This window comes from Pongo abelii, chromosome 4, assembly GCF_028885655.2.
Source record: "Pongo abelii isolate AG06213 chromosome 4, NHGRI_mPonAbe1-v2.0_pri, whole genome shotgun sequence".
Classification (NCBI taxonomy): domain Eukaryota; kingdom Metazoa; phylum Chordata; class Mammalia; order Primates; family Hominidae; genus Pongo; species Pongo abelii.
This window is the reverse complement of record NC_071989.2, coordinates 17,295,000-17,313,838: the sequence shown is the minus strand read 5'-3', so window position 1 is coordinate 17,313,838 and position 18,839 is coordinate 17,295,000. Positions and strand designations below refer to the sequence as shown.

At 47.1% G+C, this 18,839-nt stretch overlaps 2 protein-coding genes across 6 annotated transcripts in view; both read left to right on the top strand.

Annotated features, from left to right (window-relative positions):
- Window positions 1–18,839, top strand: part of MYO10 (myosin X) — a 268,155-nt gene that overhangs the window by 27,534 nt on the left and 221,782 nt on the right. The gene's annotated exons all lie outside the window — the stretch shown is intronic.
- Window positions 5,800–6,175, top strand: LOC100441439 (small ribosomal subunit protein eS26-like). Its single transcript, XM_009235803.4, has one exon. The coding sequence runs from the start codon at window positions 5,818–5,820 to the stop codon at window positions 6,163–6,165; it is 348 nt and encodes a 115-aa protein (XP_009234078.1). The 5' UTR covers window positions 5,800–5,817; the 3' UTR covers window positions 6,166–6,175.

Sequence of the window (18,839 nt, the reverse complement as noted above, 5' to 3'; positions counted from 1 at the left end):
TAACCTTCACCTTCCGGGTTCAAGCGATTCTCCTGCCTCAGCCTCCCGAGTAGCTGGGATTACAGGCGTGCGCCACCACACCCAGCTAATTTTTGTATTTTTAGTAGAGACCGGGTTTCACCATATTGGCCAGGCTGCTCTTGAACTCCTGACCTCAAGTGATCCATCCACCTCGGCCTCCCAAAGTGCTGGGATTACAGGCGTGAGCCACTGTGCCTAGCCTATTATATTTTGAGCAAGAGTCTCACTCTGTCACCCAGGCTGAATGGAGTGCAGTGGCACAGTCTTGGCTCACTGCAACCTTTGTCTCTGGGTTCAAGGGATTCTTGTGCCTCAGCCTCCTGAGTAGCTGTAATTATAGGCATATGCCACCGCACCCAGCTGATGTTTGTATTTTTAGTAGAGACAGGGTTTTGCCATGTTGGCCAGGCTGGTCCCAAACTCCTGACCTCAAGTGATCCACCTGCCTTGGCCTCCCAAAGTGTTGGGATTACAGGTGTGAGCCACCGAGCCTGGCCATGTTTGCCTTAGTTTTAAGTGATCATCAAATGTTTTGCTTTTTTAATAAAAGAGAGGTAAAGATAAATTTTTATATTACATTTTCAAGTAAAGTTGAAAGCTCAGAAAAAGGAAACCATGTGAATGTATCCTTTACCCACCCTCATTTCCTTCTCAGCAGCTGCTCTCTGGAAATGCCAAAGCATAGATTTCTTATGTTTTCTATGATAGTTACATTTAAAAACCAAACCATAAATATACTTTGCTTGCCCTTTTCCCACAGTGAGTTGTGTATTCTGTGGGTTTTTTCTTAAAGAGAAAGCGTATGTCTCCTTATGTAAATCCTGTAATGAAAAATATTTTTTAATATTGTCTGCATAATCCTTTTGGACATTGTTAGTGCCTGGGCTCATTTCAGGATGGATGAAATTGTCCTTTTGTGTAACCTTTTTTTTCTTTTTTCAATAAATCACTCTAAAGGAAAATGCAATCTCCCGTGACCTGTTGATCAGCAGACTTGGTGATCAGTGGGGACTTTTAGTCTTTTCCATAGCGTTGGATGCCTTCTCCTTGGGTCTTCTGAGTCTGCTGTGCTGAAACCATTATTTCTGGTTTCCTTTGTTGGCTCATTCTCTGCCTCCCATTTGAGAGGCAGTGTAGTATAATTACAAGAACATGTGCCCTGGAATTACTTCTGTTTTGAATCCTGGCTCCAACATTTAATAAATAAAAGTTAACAAAGAGGCAAGTAAAGAACAGAAACAGGATATAAAATGTTTCAAGTGGCTACCACAAATGGCGATGTTCTTGTAGGTTCCTGAATATAGATGCTTTTCTTTCTTTCTTTTTTTTTTTTTTTTTGAGTTGGAGTCTCATTCTGTCACCCAGGCTGGAGTGCAGTGGCATGTTCTTGGCTCACTGCAACCTCCGCCTTCTGGGTTCAAGCGATTCTCCTGCCTCAGCCTCCCGAGTAGCTGGGATAGGCATGTGCCACTATCCCTGGCTAATTTTTTGTATTTTTAGTAGAGACGGGGTTTCATCGTGTTAGCCAGGATGGTCTCGATCTCCTGACCTCAGGTGATCCACCCACCTCGGCCTCCCAAAGTGCTCAGATTACAGGCATGAGCCACCATGCCCAGCCAGATACTTTTCTTTCTTCTCCACATTAGCCAAGGGGCTTGAGAGGCAAGGGGATGGGTCAGGAGACATTACTGCAGAAGGGTAACTTCTGGCACTTCTTGGATGTGGGGGATGAAAGTGTTGAGACTGTCCTTTTTGGCCAACCTAGTGATTGCAGTGACCTTTGAGATAGGCATAGAGGAGGAGGAAGTTTGGAGAGATGATGATGCTAAAGTGGTTTTGGCCATGCTGGCTTCTGACATCAGCCCTTGGTAGTTAATGATTTAAAGTTGTTTCCAGGTGGGATGTTCCTGGGCCTGAAGAAGCAGTAGCCCTCTTCTCTCTAGAGCAGTGGTTTCTCAACAGTGTGATTTTGCCTCCAGGGGACATTTGGCAATATTTAGAGAGATTTTTGCTTGTGACACCTAGGGGCAGAGTTATCTAGGGAGTAGAAGCCAGGAGTGATGCTAAACTTCCTACCATGCTCAGGATATGATTATGCAGCCCCAAGTGTCAGTGGTGTTGCTGCTGAGAAAAGTGCTTTAGACCCTCGAGCTGAAGGACTCAAATTCCTTGCATCGTAGGAGCGACCCATTGGCTCCTCATTCCAGGGTGTGGTGTTGAGGAATGGGGGGGGGGGTCCATTCTGGACCCTGCCCCTGGCACCTACCAGGTGCACCCTAAAGTCTGCTAGTGGCATGGGGACTGGGATAGCAGCCGTCCTGCCAGGCAGGAGTTGCCTTCAGGGCCTGTTAAGGGATATGGGGTATGTGTGACACTGTTGTCACTTTTTTGTGAAAATGCCAAGTGTAAGAAATCTCTGTTGCATTTGACAGGTGTTGCAGTTGATGATGTATCCATTCTAATCTATGAGTGCTTTTCTTTCTCTTTTTCTTTTTTTCAACTTGCCATGGAAGATAGGGAACAGGAAATTGGACTTAGCAATTACTGAGTGGTTGTCCCTACTCAGATGTCACCTTGTTAACAAGCTGCTCTAACTTCTTAAGTTCTCACCCTTGACACACACATTGTTCAAGTGTGAAGACGCTACCCACCGACTCCTGATCTTTGCAATCAGGAGTTAAATTTCTTAGTTTTACTGGTGGCAGGGAATTTATTTGTTAAAGCAAACAAAAGAAGATCGCTTGGTGTCACTGGGTCCTTGAGAGCCACAACGTGTATTTGGAAGTGAGTTGCATCCAAGGTACCCATCTTTTTCTTTGGCAGACTCTGGAATGGAACTTTGTAGTTTTGCAGCACTCATCGATCAGTGGAGGTCTGAGATGGACTCATTGCCCTGGCTGGCCGGCCGGCTGGTGGCTGTTCCTGCAGGAGGGGAGGGTGAGTGTCAGGGAGGCGGCTCTGATTGCAGGGAGACCTACTTGCCTTAGGGTTGGGAGAATATTCCTTTGTTGCTCCTTCCCTCCAGCTGTCCCCCTGTGCTCTCTTCTGTTGAGAGCAGTGGACTCTGGGTTCAAGGGCACGCTCAGACACAGTAAGGGCTTCAAGGTCAGTGAGGGAGATTGTTATCTTCAGAAGATATTAATAACAGTGAGCTTTGCAGAATGAGTCCAGACAAGGATGGGAGGTTGAGTCTTTGTGGAACACCGAGTCCATTCTTGGAGGTGCTTTCCTTCAGAAGCGTGGGAAGCCACCTGTGTGTTGGGTAGCTTACAGATCGCCGTAGCATCTCTAGAACAAGGGATGCAGCGTGCCCTCCACGTCAAGCGAGATTGCTGCCTGATGTTTGGTGTGTTACATATGCAAGACTCACTGAGTAGAGGCACTGGGTTGTTCTGATGTAGTTTGTGCTTTGGGTATTTAGTCCCAGTATTAAACTCAGCAATCTGAGCTCTGAGGATGTAGGGGAATAAGTAAACTGAGTTTCTTCTACTGAACTTTCACAACACACTTCTTTTTTTTTGAGATGGAGTCTTGCTCTGTTGCCCAGGCTGGAGTGCAGTGGTGCCATCTCGGCTCACTGCAAGCTCTGCCTCCTGGGTTCACGCCATTCTCTTGCCTCAGCCTCCCGAGTAGCTGGGACTACAGGTGCCCGCTACCATGCCCGGCTAATTTTTTGAATTTTTAGTAGAGATGGGGTTTCACCGTGTTAGCCAGGATGGTCTCGATCTCCTGACCTCTTGATCTGCCCGCCTTGGCCTCCCAAAGTGCTGGGATTACAGGCGTGAGCCACCGCGCCTGGCCTCACAACACACTTCTGACACCAGATGTTGTGGGGTGAGGGGTTCCCTAGACACCAGGCGAGCAATCAGTTCTGCAGCAGACACCAGCTGGGTGTCCCCTCATTCAGTTCAGTTCTGACACTGTCTACCTGGCGTCAGACCCCACAGGTTGAGGGCTCAGTCCTGTAAGTCTGCTCCCCATTTTTGATGACAGTCACAAGCCGCAGGTTGCTCCACCTGAGCCTCTGATCAGCAGCCTGTACATCAGGATTCCCTTGGGTTTCAGTTAATTTGCTAGAGCAGCTCACAGAACTCAAGGGAACACCGGCTTATGTTTACTGGCTAGTGGTAAAGGACATCACAAAGGTTACCCAGACCACCAGATGAAGAGGTGTATAGGGCGAGGCGTATGGGAAGGGTCTGGGAGCTTTTGTGCTCTCCCCAGGTGTGCCACCCTCCAGAAACCCCCATGTTTCCAGCTGTCCGGAAGCTCTGTCCTTTTGGGTTTTTATAGAAGCTTTATGATGCAGCCATGACTGATTCTTTCACTGGTTACTGGTCAACCTTCAGCCCCTCTCCTTTCCCTGCCTTGGTCTTTCCTGTGAGCAGCCCCCATCCTGAAACCACCTAGGAGCTGCCAGCCACCAGTCAACTCATGACATACAAGACACTTACACTTTGAAGATTGCAAGGATCTTAGAGTTGGATGTCAGAGGACAACGACGCTGACCAAATCTGTATTTCACAATACCCCACAACCCAGACTGTCATTTTCAAATACTTCAGCTCATGGAATGCAGGTCCTCACTCCCATCTAAGCCCGTAATCTCCCTTTGTATTTTATGTGCACTTCTTATGTCATTCCTCTCTGTACTTTATTATGGCCATTTTCTGTTATTTACAAGTTTTTTCTCTGATTAAACTGTTTGAGAACAGACTGGCTTCTATTCCTTTTTCAGGCTGTTGAGCAGTTCTCTCTGCCAGGTGCTAGGCTGGACTATTTTCTAATATTTGTTCCCTTATTTAACCACTTAGCTGCTTTGTGGACTGATGCTTATTATCTGCATTTGTAAAATATTAATAGGAAACTGGCTTATGAAAGCCAATCAGTAAAGCTATTTCAAAAACAGGAGAAAAACTGAACCTGTTTACCACCTGTTAGCTCTGGGACAGTGGGCAGGTTCTTTATCTGCTCCATGCCTCATTTCCCATGTCTGTAAGATAGGAGCATTATTATTATTATTATTATTTTTGAGACGGAGTCTTGCTCTGTTGCCAGGCTGGAGTGCAATGGCACGATCTCAGCTCGCTGCAACCTCCGCCTCCCGGGTTCAAGCGATTCTCCTGCCTCAGCCTCCCGAGTAGCTAGGATTACAGGCATGCGCTACCACGCCCAGCTAATTTATGTATTTTTAGTAGAGACAGGGTTTCTCCATGTTGGTCAGGCTGGTCTTCAACTCCTGACCTCATGATCCGCCCGCCTCGGCCTCCCAAAGTGCTGAGATTACAGGCGTAAGCCATCGCGCCTGGTAGGGAGCGTTATTAGTTACTCACTTACAGGGTGTTGTAAGAATTAAGCAAGTTAGTGCGTGTGAAGCGTTTAGGACAGAGGCCTGCACATGGTCAGTGTGTCAGCTGTTAGGATTATTCTCCGAGGTTACAAGGCACTGGGAGATCGGAGCCTGGTCTGGATTCGGAATCCCACGTCCTTGCCGTTGAATTCCACGTCCTTCTGGGCCGTGGCACTGTGCCTTGTCAGCCACGAGGGCTAAATAAATATTTGTAGCATGAATAAATGCATTTGAAATTTTTGGTGGTGGTTGTTCTCCAGGTGAAATGAATTTACTTAAAAGATGGCCCTGGGCGCGGTGGCTCATGCCTGTAATCCCAGCGCTTTGGGACGCCGAGGCGGGTGGATCACCTGAGGTCAGGAGTTTGAGACAAGCTTGACTGAAACCCCATCTCCACTAAAAATACAAAAAATTAGCCGGGCCTGTCTCTGGTCCGTGCTTCCAAGATGACAAAGAAAAGAAGGAGCAACGGTCATGCCAAAAAGGGCCGCAGCCACGTGCAGCCTATTCGCTGCACTAACTGTGCCCGATGCGTGCCCAAGGACAAGGCCATTAAAAAATTCGTCATTCGAAACATAGTGGAGGCCGCAGCAGTCAGGGACATTTCTGAAGCGAGCGTCTTCGATGCCTATGTGCTTCCCAAGCTGTATGTGAAGCTACATTACTGTGTGAGTTGTGCAATTCACAGCAAAGCAGTCAGGAATCGATCTCGTGAAGCCCGAAAGGACCGAACACCCCCACCCCGATTTAGACCTGCGGGTGCTGCCCCACGTCCCCCACCAAAGCCCATGTAAGGAGCTGAGTTCTTAAAGACTGAAGACAGACTATTCTCTGGAGAAAAATAAAATGGAAATTGTACTTAAAAAAAAAAAATTAGCCGGGCCTGGTGGTGGGCACCTGTAATCCCAACTATTTGGGAGGCTGAGGCAGGAGAATCGCTTGAATCCGAGAGGTGGAGGTTGCAGTGAGCCCGTATTGCACCTCTGCATTCCACCCTGGAAAATCCGTCTCAAAACAAATAAAATAAATGGTAAGAACATAACTTGGGGTGCATGAAAGAAGCAGAACGCTATGTTAGACTTCTGGAAAATACTTTTGTGTACCTTAGCCTGGGCTGAAAAAGCAAACAGCTTCTCAAAAATCAGTCATTTTAAATGAACTAATTTCTGTGTGGAAAATATGGCTTCATGATGGTCTGGCTCTAGCACGTGCCAGGGGACCAAGCAGTTAGGGGTGGGAATGGGAATTCCTATTGTCCTCTCTGCATCTAGAAAACGACAGGCTGCTCTGCACTGAGGTAGCACAGAGGACAAGGCTGTGAGTGAATCAGGTGCCTGGTACTCATTGTAGGGAAGTCTAAAAGATGGCGGGTATCCGTAGATAGTTCAGGATTTTGATGTATTTTTAGGGTGTGGGTATCGCTTTTATTATTGGTTTCTATAAATGGGAACTGTAGAATCTGTAAAAGGAGTCTTCTCACCTATTTAAATGCCGTAGAGGTAAGCTTGGGGACGTGAGTTGGATGCGAAAGATCAAGGTCATTGTTAATAGGGCAGGGCGGGTAAGAGACAAATACACTCTTCTGGCAAAGTTTCCAGATGGGTGGAGTTTATACCGAAGTTCACCAGGTTCTTGGGTTGTTGGAAATCCCCCTTCCTGCCTTCCTTGCTGGGCACCACATTGTGTGCTGGGATGGAGAGTAGAACCAGCATGGGTGGTCTGGCAGGGAGGGCTGGCACCTGGGGACAAAGGTACATGCTGCAAGCTGACTGACGGAGGAGGGGTGCCCAGCAGGCCAGCGAGGGCCTCCGAGAGGAGGTAATGTATGTGAATGCCAAAGCTGGAGGATGCATTGGTGTTGCTGGCAAAGCAACAGGCTGGGGTGAGAATGAGCTCAGCCTGGGTGAGAGCTGAGAAGAGTCTCGGGAGAGGGGGGCTGAGACAAGGCTGGAGGGGCAGGCAGGAGCCAGATCATGCGCAATCTACAGCCTGCTCCAGAGGGATTTTGTTAGAATAAAAAAGATTTTAAGCAAGGGACCAGGCGTAGGCGTGGTGGCTCATGCCAACACTTTGGGAGGCCGAAGTGGGTGGATCACCTCAGGTCAGGAGTTTGAGACCAGCCTGGCCAACATGGTGAAACCTCGTCTCTACTAAAAATATAAAAATTAGCCAGGTGTGACGGTGGGTGCCTGTAATCCCAGCTACTCGGGAGGCTGAGGCAGGAGAATTGTTTGAACCCACGAGGAGAAGGTTGCAATGAGCCGAGGTGGCACTATTGTACTCCAGCCTGGGCGACAGAGCAAGACTCTGTCTCAAAAAACAAAAACAAAAACAAAAACAAAAAAACAAGACTTAGGGAGGTGTGTACTTTTGGGAGGATCATGCTGGTTGCTAGTTGGCATAGATTGAAGAGGGATAGGGTGGGTTTGGGGACTAGGGAGGGGAATTGGACCTGGGAGGTTGGTGAGAACAGATGGCCTGGCTGCTCTATCCAATTGTCACCGGATGGATCGGTCCCCCGTCTTTTGAAAAGCTAATCTGCCTCTTGAAAGCTGCTCACCTCTCTGCTGGGTGGTGGTGGGAATTTACACGTTTTTCTGCAGTCAGTCTTCAGACCTGTCACATTCTGGGCTCCAGGGTAGTTTTTTCTCTGTTCAGGCACACTACAGTGTCTAACCTCTAGCCCCTGCAAACTCTAATTAAAAACACATTTGCCTTAGACCACTGTTTCTACATCTGCAAAACTCCTCTCTTTCCATGATCACGTTGAAATTATCTGAGCATGGTTGGGAGGCAGAGAGGAGAGTTTTTAGGTGAAAGCACAAATTTTCTGCTCTTTGGTATATAATTAATTGTCTAGTTTTATTTGTCTTAACTCTGAACGACCAATAAATAAGGAACCGACCTGTACAATTCAGTGTTCAAGAATTTAGAAAACGTTGCTGTTGAAATTGCTGTGAGATTTGTACTTTAGGAAACAGATGTGTTTTTCCTCCTCCTCTTGATAAAAGATATCATGGGGCAATTTTTATACTAAGTTTCCCAGAGCTGTTTAAATCTTTTTTTTTTTTTTTTTTTTTCTGAGACAGCATCTTGCTGTGTTGCCCAGGCTGGAGTGCAGTGCTGCTATCTCTGCTCACTGCAACCTCCGCCTCCTGGGTTCAAGCAATTCTCCTGCCTCAGCCTCCCAAGTAGCTGGGATTACAGGCACCCACCACCTCTCTTGGCTAATTTTTGTATTTTTAGTAGAATTGGGGTTTCACCATGTTGGCCACGCTGGCCCTGAACTCTTGACATCAGGTGATCCACCTGCCTCGACCTCCCAAAGTGCTGGGATTAGAGGCCAGAGCCACTGCACCTGGCTTAAATTATTTTATACACTGGACCTGTACAATTTACATTCTTGGAGCAAATTCTGATTTATCACATTGTTTTTTTTTTTTTTTGAAACTGAGTTTCGCTCTTGTTGCCCAGGCCTGCTGTGGCGTGATCTCGGCTTAAGGTCTGCCTCCCAGGTTCAAGCGATTCTCCTGCCTCAGCCTCCTGAGTAGCTGGGATTACAGGCGCCCGCCACAATGCCCTGCTAATTTTTTGTATGTTTAGTAGAGACGGGGGTTTCACCATGTTGGGCAAGCTGGTCTCGAACTCCTGACCTCAGGCGATCTGCCCGCCTCCGCCTCCCAAAGTGCTGGGATTACAGGCATGAGTCATCCCGCCTGGCCACATTCTTTTATTATTTCAGAAGTAGGGAAAAATATTTTTCTGCTTGTCTCCTCAGGTGAATGTTGAAGTAAAGTAGATTAGGATGAGGCAGGTAGGTTGTCACTGGGGAATTTTGTACATTGTTTCCTAAAATGAGGAAAAGCAAACATAATGAAAACATTGCATTTGTGTTTGTTATCTTTGCTCACATGCTAGCACCTTTTTTTTTGTTTGTTTGAGACAGAGTCTGTTTCTGTCACCCAGGCTGGAGTGCAGTGGCATGATCTCGGCTCACTGCAACCTCTGCCTCCCAGGCTCAGGTGATTCTCCTACCTCAGCCTCCCAAGTAGCTGGGATTACAGGCACCCACCACCACGCCCAGCTAATTTTTGTATTTTTAGTAGAGATGGGGTTTCACCATGTTGGCCAGGCTGGTCTCGAACTCCTGACCTCAGGTGATCTGCCCACCTCAGCCTCCCAAAGTGCTGGGGTTACAGACGTGAGCCACCATGTACTTTTGCCTACTGAATTACATCTCTACATTTTTAGCATCTAGAACTGGGCTGTCCAGTGCTTTAGCCACTATCACTTTGTGGTATTTGGGCACTTGAAGTATGGCTGTTCCAAGTTGAGATGTGCAGGGAGCGTACAACACACATCAGAATTTGACAATGGGGCCAGGCGTGGTGGCTCACACCTGTAATCCCAGCACTTTGAGAGGCTGAGGTGGGTGGATTACCTGAGGTCAGGAGTTTGAGACCAGCCTGGCCAACATGGTGAAACCCCATTTCTACTAAAGATACAAAATTAACCGGGTGTGGCGGGCCCCTGTAATCCCAGCTATTCGGGAGGCTGAGGCAGGAGAATCGCTTGAACCCTGGAGGTGGAGGTTGCAGTGAACTGAGATCATGCCGCTGCACTCCAGCCTGAGCAATAAGAGTGAAACTCTGTCTCAAAAAAAAAAATAAATAAATAAATTTGAGAATAGGTATGGAAAAAAGGCCAGTTAGCTCATTGATGTTTTTTTTTAAGATGACATTTTGAAGTGGTGATACTTTGGATCTCTGGGTTAAAAAACAGAATATTAAAAGTAATCTTACCTGTTTCTTTGTAGTTTTTTTTTTAATATGATCATTAGAAAATCTAAAATTACATATGTGGCTTGCCTTATTTCTGCCCGGCAACTCTGGTTGAAAGACGCTGACCTGGGGTCTCCCGAAAGCTTTATCCCTAGGGCCCTGTGAGCTGCTTGTGGTCATTCCTGCTGCATTTTCCCCAGTAGAACTGTCCATGACTTGGTCCAGCTACTGGGACCCTCCTACCTGCCAGCAGTGCTTACCTCCCAGCCTGGGGTTGATGACAGCAAGAGGGCACGCAGGCCTGCAGACCAGCTCTTTCTTAGAACAAAAGAGTTCAAGGAGTTCTTGAGATGATTAGGGTCCGCAGAGTTTGAGTAACACTCTTGAAATGCTCAAAAGCAGTTGGTTGGCGAGAATGGTTCTGAATTCTTGCTAGCCACTTAGGCAGTGTTTGCTGTTGCTGCTTTTTCTAGGATACTCTTGCATTTTAAACAAACCTCTTGGAGGGGCTTCAACCCTTTTGGCTCTGCCCTCCCTACAATCATGCTAGATCTTGTAGCCCATGACGGCGCACCCGCAGGGAGAGCTGTCAGGGTAGCCTGTAAATGGGGGCCATGGAGATAAGTGAATGTTGCACTAGATTTTCAGGGTCTGTTGACAAACCTCTGTGGTATTTGCACAGAGAACAAAGAGTTTAGACTGTGGGACTCAGGAGGCCTTCCAGTTTGCTGGTGTTGGTGAGAGAGAGCAGCACATCTGCATTCTGTAGAAGTCTGCAAGGAAGATTTATTGCCCTTTGAAAATCCAAGGTATGCACTTCAACACAGATTTTTACATGGGTTCATCTAGGGATGCTTGTTTCAAACACCAATAGGGCATACGTCTTTGCATATGTCTTGGATGTCTTGGACTAGGAGCTGTTGTATTTTATTGGAGTATCTGTGGTGGCGTTGCAGAGTTTCTGAATCATGCTGATAAAGGACATTTTTTTTTCTTACGAAGTGTAAATTTCAGGCGCTACTTATTTAGCAAGCCAATTTTGTTATGTATACTTTTGCGGGAACTTCTAAAATAATTTTTAAATGGTATGTTTTAAAATGACTGGTCTTTCAACTAAACAGTTTCAAAACAAATACTTGAATTGCAGTGAGCATTAATTATTGGAATAAATCATAGCCACAGAGGTGTATATACCAGCATTTTGTAGTAGATTACTCAGGAGCAATGCATTGTTTCCTTGACAGAAAATTTATATGATTTCCTTCTTTCCTTCCTTCCTGCCTGCCTGCCTGCCTGCCTGCTTCCTTCTGCCTTCCCATCCTCCCTCTTTCCTTTCTTTTCCTTCTCTCTCTCCCTTCTCCTCCCTTCCTTCCTTCGTTGGAGCTAATGCAAGATTTTTTTGGAGGCAGACCAGGTTTGAGAATCACCGAATTGGTGAATCCACAGACAGGGGGTGGGGAAGGCACCCTTGTGTTTTTGGTAATCACCTGGAAGGCCCTGACCTCACCCTTTGGAGCATTGGCTCGGTGCAGGAGTGCCCCGCCACCCCACTGCACCCCAGAATCCTGGGGGGGCTGCTAAGATCCAGCCCCTGTCATTCCACTTCTGCATGGCTGGATTGGTCCCTGGGCACTGTCTGATTCTGCTATAAAGACAGGGGTGAGAGCCTCATTTCTAGACCATTTCTTTCTTTCTTTTTTCTTTTCTTTTTTTTGCCCAGGCTGGAGTGCAGTGGCACGATCTCGGCTCACTGCAACCTGGGATCAAGCAGGTTCAAGCAGTTCTGCCTCGGACTCCTGTGTAGGTGTGATTACAGGCATGTGCTACCATGCCCAGCTAATTTTTGTATTTTTAGTAGAGACAGGGTTTCACCATGTTGGCCAGGCTGGTCTCCAACTCCTGACCTCCGTTGATCCACCCACCTAGGCCTCCCAAAGTGCTGGGATTACAGGCATGAGCCACCGTGCCTGGCCAAGACCATTTCTTTAAATATAGAGATGAGGTCTCACAATATTGTCCAGGCTGGTCTTGAATTCCTGGACTTAAGCGATCCTCCTGCCCCTGCCTCCCAAAGTGCTGGGATTACAGGCTTGAGCCATATCACCTAAACACCTGAGAGTTTATTGGGAGCTTGCCTGGCTACTGCTGATTGTGGCTTCTGAGTCCTGAGATTACTCTGCTTGTAGTTTCCTTCCTTCCATGAGGCTTAAGGAGAGAAGGACTCCATTTTTCAGAGAGCAGAAGCGAGGCCAGGAGTGTTGAGGCAGAGAGGGCAGGAGCTGGGGCTGTCATCTGCAGTCCGGTTGAGGAGCAGCATGCTGACTTCCCAGGGGAGCTCCTGCCCTGCTCCTCCCTGCCTCCACCCGCCCTGCTGTGCGGCAGGGCCCCCCTTGCATTAAGGCTTTACCACTGGGGGTTTTGCAGGTTTATTGCACGCATGTCCTTGCTTCTAGCCAGGAGTTTGGCTTTTTACCAGGTGGCGTAGTGTGTGTGTGTGTGTGTGTGTGTGTGTGTGTTGGGGTGTTGGGGAGGGGGCGGCTTACATCATGGCCAGAGTGTTTGGGAAGGATGGATGGGGTGGGAAGGAGATGGATGGATGGGGTTGCTGGAATCCACCCCTAGGAAATTCCTTTGGGTGTCTCAGTGTCCTGCTGGGGAAGGAGCTCTTGCTGGGTTGAGCCTGTTGGGTGTTCTTACCATTGGTACTCAGGAGGCAAGAGGCTTCCTGGGAATGAGATAGGGGGAGCAGAGGGCCTTTGTTCTGGTCTAGATGGGGCCTGTCATCCAGGGGTAGTGGAGAAGCTGATGAGGAACCAATAGGAACTAGGAGGAACTTTCTTTCCTTGGCCTCGGGCCTCAGAGCCTCCAGTGGACATGGCTGTATTTGATGGACAGATCTCAGATGTCAGCCTCCTGGGCTCGGCCCATTCTGCATTTACCACAGCAGGGTCTTCACTGCAGCCCCCCTGCCACTACTTTGTCCTACCCCTTGATTCCCCTGAGAGAGATCTTGGGAACTTCCAAATTTTGAGTGACTGAGGGCCTTTCAAACTGAGAAAGAATTAAAAATGGATCCTTCAAAATGACTTGTCTACTGTGTGGTTCTTTTAAAACATAATTTGAAAAGAGTATATTGCATTGTAAAACAGTAATTTTGCCCACATTTTATTGGTAAGGGTGGAGGTGATTTTAGTCCTTAGTGGTTTGTAGAGCTTGGCGGGTTAGAGTCTGAGACTATTTTTTCTTGTGCTGGACAAAGGTGAATGCCTTCATTGTTTCATTGTGTAGAGCTGTTAATAGTTTATGGAGGGCAATTAAGTAGCGCTGCATAAGCCAATTTACAGTGTGTCTTAGTCTACACTGGCACTTGGCTAATTTGCAGAAAATTGGACCTTTCAACATGGGGCTTCCTCCCTCTACCCCGTAGGGGCTTCTCCTATTCATCCCCCAGCAGTCTGGCTTCGCCTCCAACACCGCAGGCTCCAGTCCTCTGCGTATCCCCACATTAGTCCTCCTGGTATCAAGTTTCAATGATCTGTTTGCACTTCATCCCCATTGGACTGCAGGCATCTGGGAATGAGGCATGTCCCTTATTAATCTTTGCACTGGGTCTCTGGCACAGTATCTGTGTTGTTAAATGCGTCACTGGCCACCTCTGCTTTCCATGAAGCATTTCTGATTATCCACTCACCTTCTTTCTCAGAGTTAGCCTCTTTAATCCCCACAGTTCCTGGGAGGTAGATTGTATTTGCTTTTCCTCTTCTTTCGATGAGGAAACGAAGGCCCATGGAGGTTAATTTGTCCAAGGCCACATGGCTAAGATGTGGTAAAGCCAGGGTTCCTGTCCAGGCGGTTTGGCCCCCTGGATAGAGCCATTATCAAAAACCACTATCCTTCGGTGTAGCCAGGAAAACAAATTTCAGACAGCCCACAGAGGAGGGATGTTTCACAGAATACCTGACCAGCATTCTTCAAAACTGTCAAGGCCGTCAAAGAAGGAGCATGATGATTACATCCAGTGTCCCAGAAGGGGTCCTGGGACGGAAAAAGGACATTGGGTGGCAACTGGAGAACTCTGAGTGAAGTGTGGCATTGAGTTCATAGTAAGGTGCCAATGTCGGTTCCTTAGTGTGATGAACGTCCACATTATGTAAGATATTAAGAACAGGAACCAGAGTGAGAGGTGTACAGGGACTCCCTGTATTATCTTTGCAACTTGTCTGGAAAATCTAAAACTATTTCTAAAATGAAAAGTTGACTTAACAACTTAATGACAATGCCACCACTAAGCCCACTGCACTCCACTGCCTGGCTGGCTTGTCATACACTCTGGGTACCCTCACTGCTCACTGCCTGGTGCCCACCCACTGCTGGGGAGAGGCTGTGTCCTTGGAGAAGAGTTCCTTCCAATTTCAGCACCTATCAGTGATGGAGGGATATAACTAGGGCTAGTCACAGGGCCGTCAGCCCCCACTTTTTTTTTTTTAGCAGTGTAACCTGTTCCAAAGTCTCTGTTGAACCCAACAGGAGGTGTAATATGGAGAGAAATGAAAATGAATTTTGCTATAGGAGGGAAATAATTTTCTTTCTTTTTTTTTTTTTTTTTGAGACAGAGTCTCACTCCCTCAACCCAGGCTGGAGTGTGGTGGCACTATCTCAGCTCACCGCAACCTCTGCCTCCCGAGTTCAAGCGATTCTCCCACCTCAGCCTCCTGAGTAGCTGGGACTACAGGCATGCACCACGACACCTGGCTAATTTTTGTATTCTTAGTAGAGACGGGGTCTCACCCTGTTCGCCAGGCTAGTCTCAAACTCCAGGTGATCTGCCTGCTCAGCCTCCCAAAGTGCTGGGATTACAGGCGTGAGCCACAGTGCCCAGCAGGAGAGGAATAATTTTCTATAGACAAAATCTTAGTGTCAACAGGACCAAAGAGGCATTTATGTCATTTAAATGTTTCTCATCCTCTTCAGCTTCCTTATCGCTTTTCTGTTGGGGGTAGCTTGTAATTGTAAGTTCTTTTTTTTTGAGACGGAGTCTCACTCTGTTGCCTGGGCTGGAGTGTGTGGTGGCACAATCTCGGCTCACTGCAAACTCCGCCTCCCGGGTTCACGCCATTCTCCTGTCTCAGCCTCCCGAGTAGCTGGGACTACAGGCGCCCACCACCACGCCCGGCTAATTGTTTTTGTATTTTTAGTAGAGACGGGGCTTCACCGTGTTAGCCAGGATGGTCTCGATCTCCTGACCTCGTGATCTGCCCGCCTCAGCCTCCCAAAGTGGTGGGATTACAGGTGTGAGCCACCGCGCCCGGCCTGTAAATTCTTTTTCAATGTTTTGTATCTGGAAGGTAGCTGGGCTGGTAGTGTTGTTGGTTTGGAGAAACTGTGGTGCATGTGGTTGGTTGAACGAGGCCTGTGTTCTGTAGCAAGGCCTTGAGAGGAAAGTTAAATTAAAGCAATATGAGGGCTGAAAGCCATCTGGATGTGACCCAGTAAGGTGCCAGCAGCAAGACCCCAAATACAGGTACTGCTTTGTTGGGTTGAAGACCTATGGCATTTTTTGTTTGTGTGTTTGTTTTTGAGATAGGCTCTCGCTCTGTCACTCAGGCTGGAGTGCAGTGGCGCAGTCTTGGCTCACTGTAACCTCCGCCTCCTTGGTTCAAGAGACTCTCCCACCTCAACCTTCCAAGTAGCTTGGACTATAGGCGCATGCCACCACGCCCAGCTAATTTTTGAATTTTTTTGTAGAGATGGGGATCTCACCATGTTGCCCAGGCTGATCTTGAACTCCTGAGTTCAAGTGACCTGCCTTCCTTAGCCTCCCAAAATGCTGGGATTACAGTCGTGAGCCACCGTGCCCGGCAACCCTATGGCTTGAAGCATTTTGGTTAGCCATCTCATGTGATCTTTTTGTGTTATGTATCAGACAAGCTAGGTGTCAGCTCATTTGGTGCAGAGAGATCTCAAGTAATGAATAACTGTGCTGAGCTATGGGTAGAAGAGCTGGAGCTTGAGTCCCTGTCTTCTAGGGGAGCATCCAGTGCCATTTCTGTAACCTCATATTGAAACCTTCCAGCAGCCCTGCCTCCCTCTCTTGGTAGCATGGTTTCTGTAGATGCATTTACCATTCAACGGAGCAGTAAGTCTGGCCCTGTTCTAGGTGCTGAGGATTCCACAGCAAGTAAAATCCATTTCTGCCTCCCATAATACAAATGATATAAATATGATGTAAATACTAGTCAAAGCACTGAAATAACTTGTTTTGGTGTTCTAGAGAAAGTATATAAAAATTAGAGACATTTATACAGGTCTCTTGAGTGTGAACTGCTTTCTAGATGTTTTCTGAAACCTGTAACATTTGTGTGTGATGAAAATGAGAGGTGATATTCCTTTACTTGCAAATAATGGAAACTCCACAAAAACTAGTGCAAACTGAAAAGAGGACCTTCTTGCATATGTAATAAGGAAGGTCAAGAATGAAGATGGTGGTTGGGATAACGGAATCCAGGGAGTGAATGAGGTCAGGTGTGAGTCTACCTGTTTGTCTGCATAGTTGTTTGTCTCTCCCTCCCTGTCTCTTTTTATTTGTGATATAATTCACACATCATGACATTCACCCATTTAAAGTGTATAATTCAGTGGTTTTTAGCATCTTCACAAGATCGTACAACCATCATCACTATCTAATTTTATCACATTTTCCTACTCCAGAAAACCCCCCAACAAAACTCCATACCTGTTAGCAGCCACTCCCCATTCTCCCCTCCTCCCAGCCCCTAGCAACCACCAGTGAACTTTTTCTCCTCCCCCTCCCCCCTCCCCCTCCCCCTCCCCCTCCCCCCTCCCCCCTCCCCCTCCCCCTCCCCCCTCCCCCTCCCCCTCCCCCTCCCCCCTCCCCCTCCCCCCTCCTCCCTTCCCCCTCCCCCCTTCCTCCCTTCCCCCTCCCCCTTCCCCCTCCTCCCTTCCCCCTCCCCCCTTCCTCCCTTCCTTCCTTCTTTCCTTCCTTCCTTTCTCTTTCTCCTTTTCTCTCTCTTTCAAGATGGAGTCTCACTCTGTCATCCAGGCTGGAGTGCAATGGCACAATCTTGACTCACTGCAACCTCTGCCTCCTGAGTTCAAGAGTTCAAGCGATTCTCCTGCCTCAGCCTCAAGTAGCTGGGATTACAGGCACCTGCTACCGCGCCTGGCTAATTTTCTAATTTTGTGTTTTAGTGGAGACGGGGTTTCACCATGTTAGTCAGGCTGGTCTCTAACACCTGACCTCATGTGATCCACCTGTATCGGCCTCCCAAAGTACTGGGATTACAGACGAGTGCCACCATGCCTGACCAACTTTCTGTCTCTATGGATTTAACTTCTCCATATAAATGGAGTCATACAACATGTGGTCCTTTCTGACTGCCTTCTTCTACTTAGCATAGTGTTTTCTAGGCTCATCCATGTTATATAGCATGTATCAGTTCTCTGTTCATTTTTATTTTGTTTTATTTTTTGAGACAGAATCTTGCTCTGCTGCCCAGGCTGGAATGCAGTGGCATGATCTTGGCTCATTGCAACCTCTGCCTCTCCGGTTGAAGTGATTCTCTTGTCTCAGCCTCCAGAGTAGCTGGGGTTACAGGCATGTGCCACCACACCTGGCTAATTTTTGTATTTTTAGTGGAGATAGGGTTTCTCCATATTGGCCAGGCTGGTCTCAAACTCCTGACCTCAGGTGATCTGCCTGCCCCGGCCTCCCAAAGTTCTGGGATTACAAGCGTGACCACCATGTCAACCTTATAGTTGAATAATATTCCATTGTATGAATAGACCACATTAAAAAAAATCCATTCACTAGTTGATGGACATGAGGGTTGTTTCCGCTTTCAGGCTATTGCACGTAATGCTGCTATGAACATTTGTGTACAAGTTTTCGTGTGGACATATGTTTTCATGTCTCTGGGGTATTTACCTAGCAGTGGAATTTCTGGGTCATATGGTAACTCTATATTTTACTTTTTGAGGAACTGCCAAACTATTTTCCACAGCAGCTGCATCATTTCACATTCTTAGCAGCAGTGCACGAGGGTTCTAGTTTCTCCACATTCTTGCCAACACATTATGTGTCATTTTGATTGGGCTAGGTTATCTTTCACGTACCTTTTAATTCAGGAAGTATGATTTTATGAAAAAAAATTTGTTTTCAATATGTGATAGAAATCTGCAAAGGAATTAATTAATATGTATGAAACAGAAATGACAGATAGCTGTTTTAAGTTTATTTTCTTCCCACTGTGTTCTTGGGTCATTCATTTTTATGAAGTAACAACAAACTCCTGTTCTGAGCATGCTTGTGTATTTTTTCTAAAAACAGATGGTAGCCAGAAAACAACTGGGATTTCATTAAGAAAATCTTATCAGTTTGTTTATATGTAGGCATTTCTCTCCCCCTCTCCCCACAAAAATGATTCTTATCAAGAGGAGGAAAGGACAATAAACTGGGAAATGGGAGGTAAGGATGTCTGGTATCAGATTTCACACAGAGTGCAAACATCTTGTGCTGGTCTTTTATTGCCCTTTCTGTCCTATACCTCCTACTGCTTCCACCAAGAGGAGTGGAATGCAGTTCTTAAACCAGCTGTTTTGTTTTGTGTCCTTTAAAAACAGGATTTCCCACTAGTTTTTTGAGAGTTCTTAGTGAGACAGTTTTATAC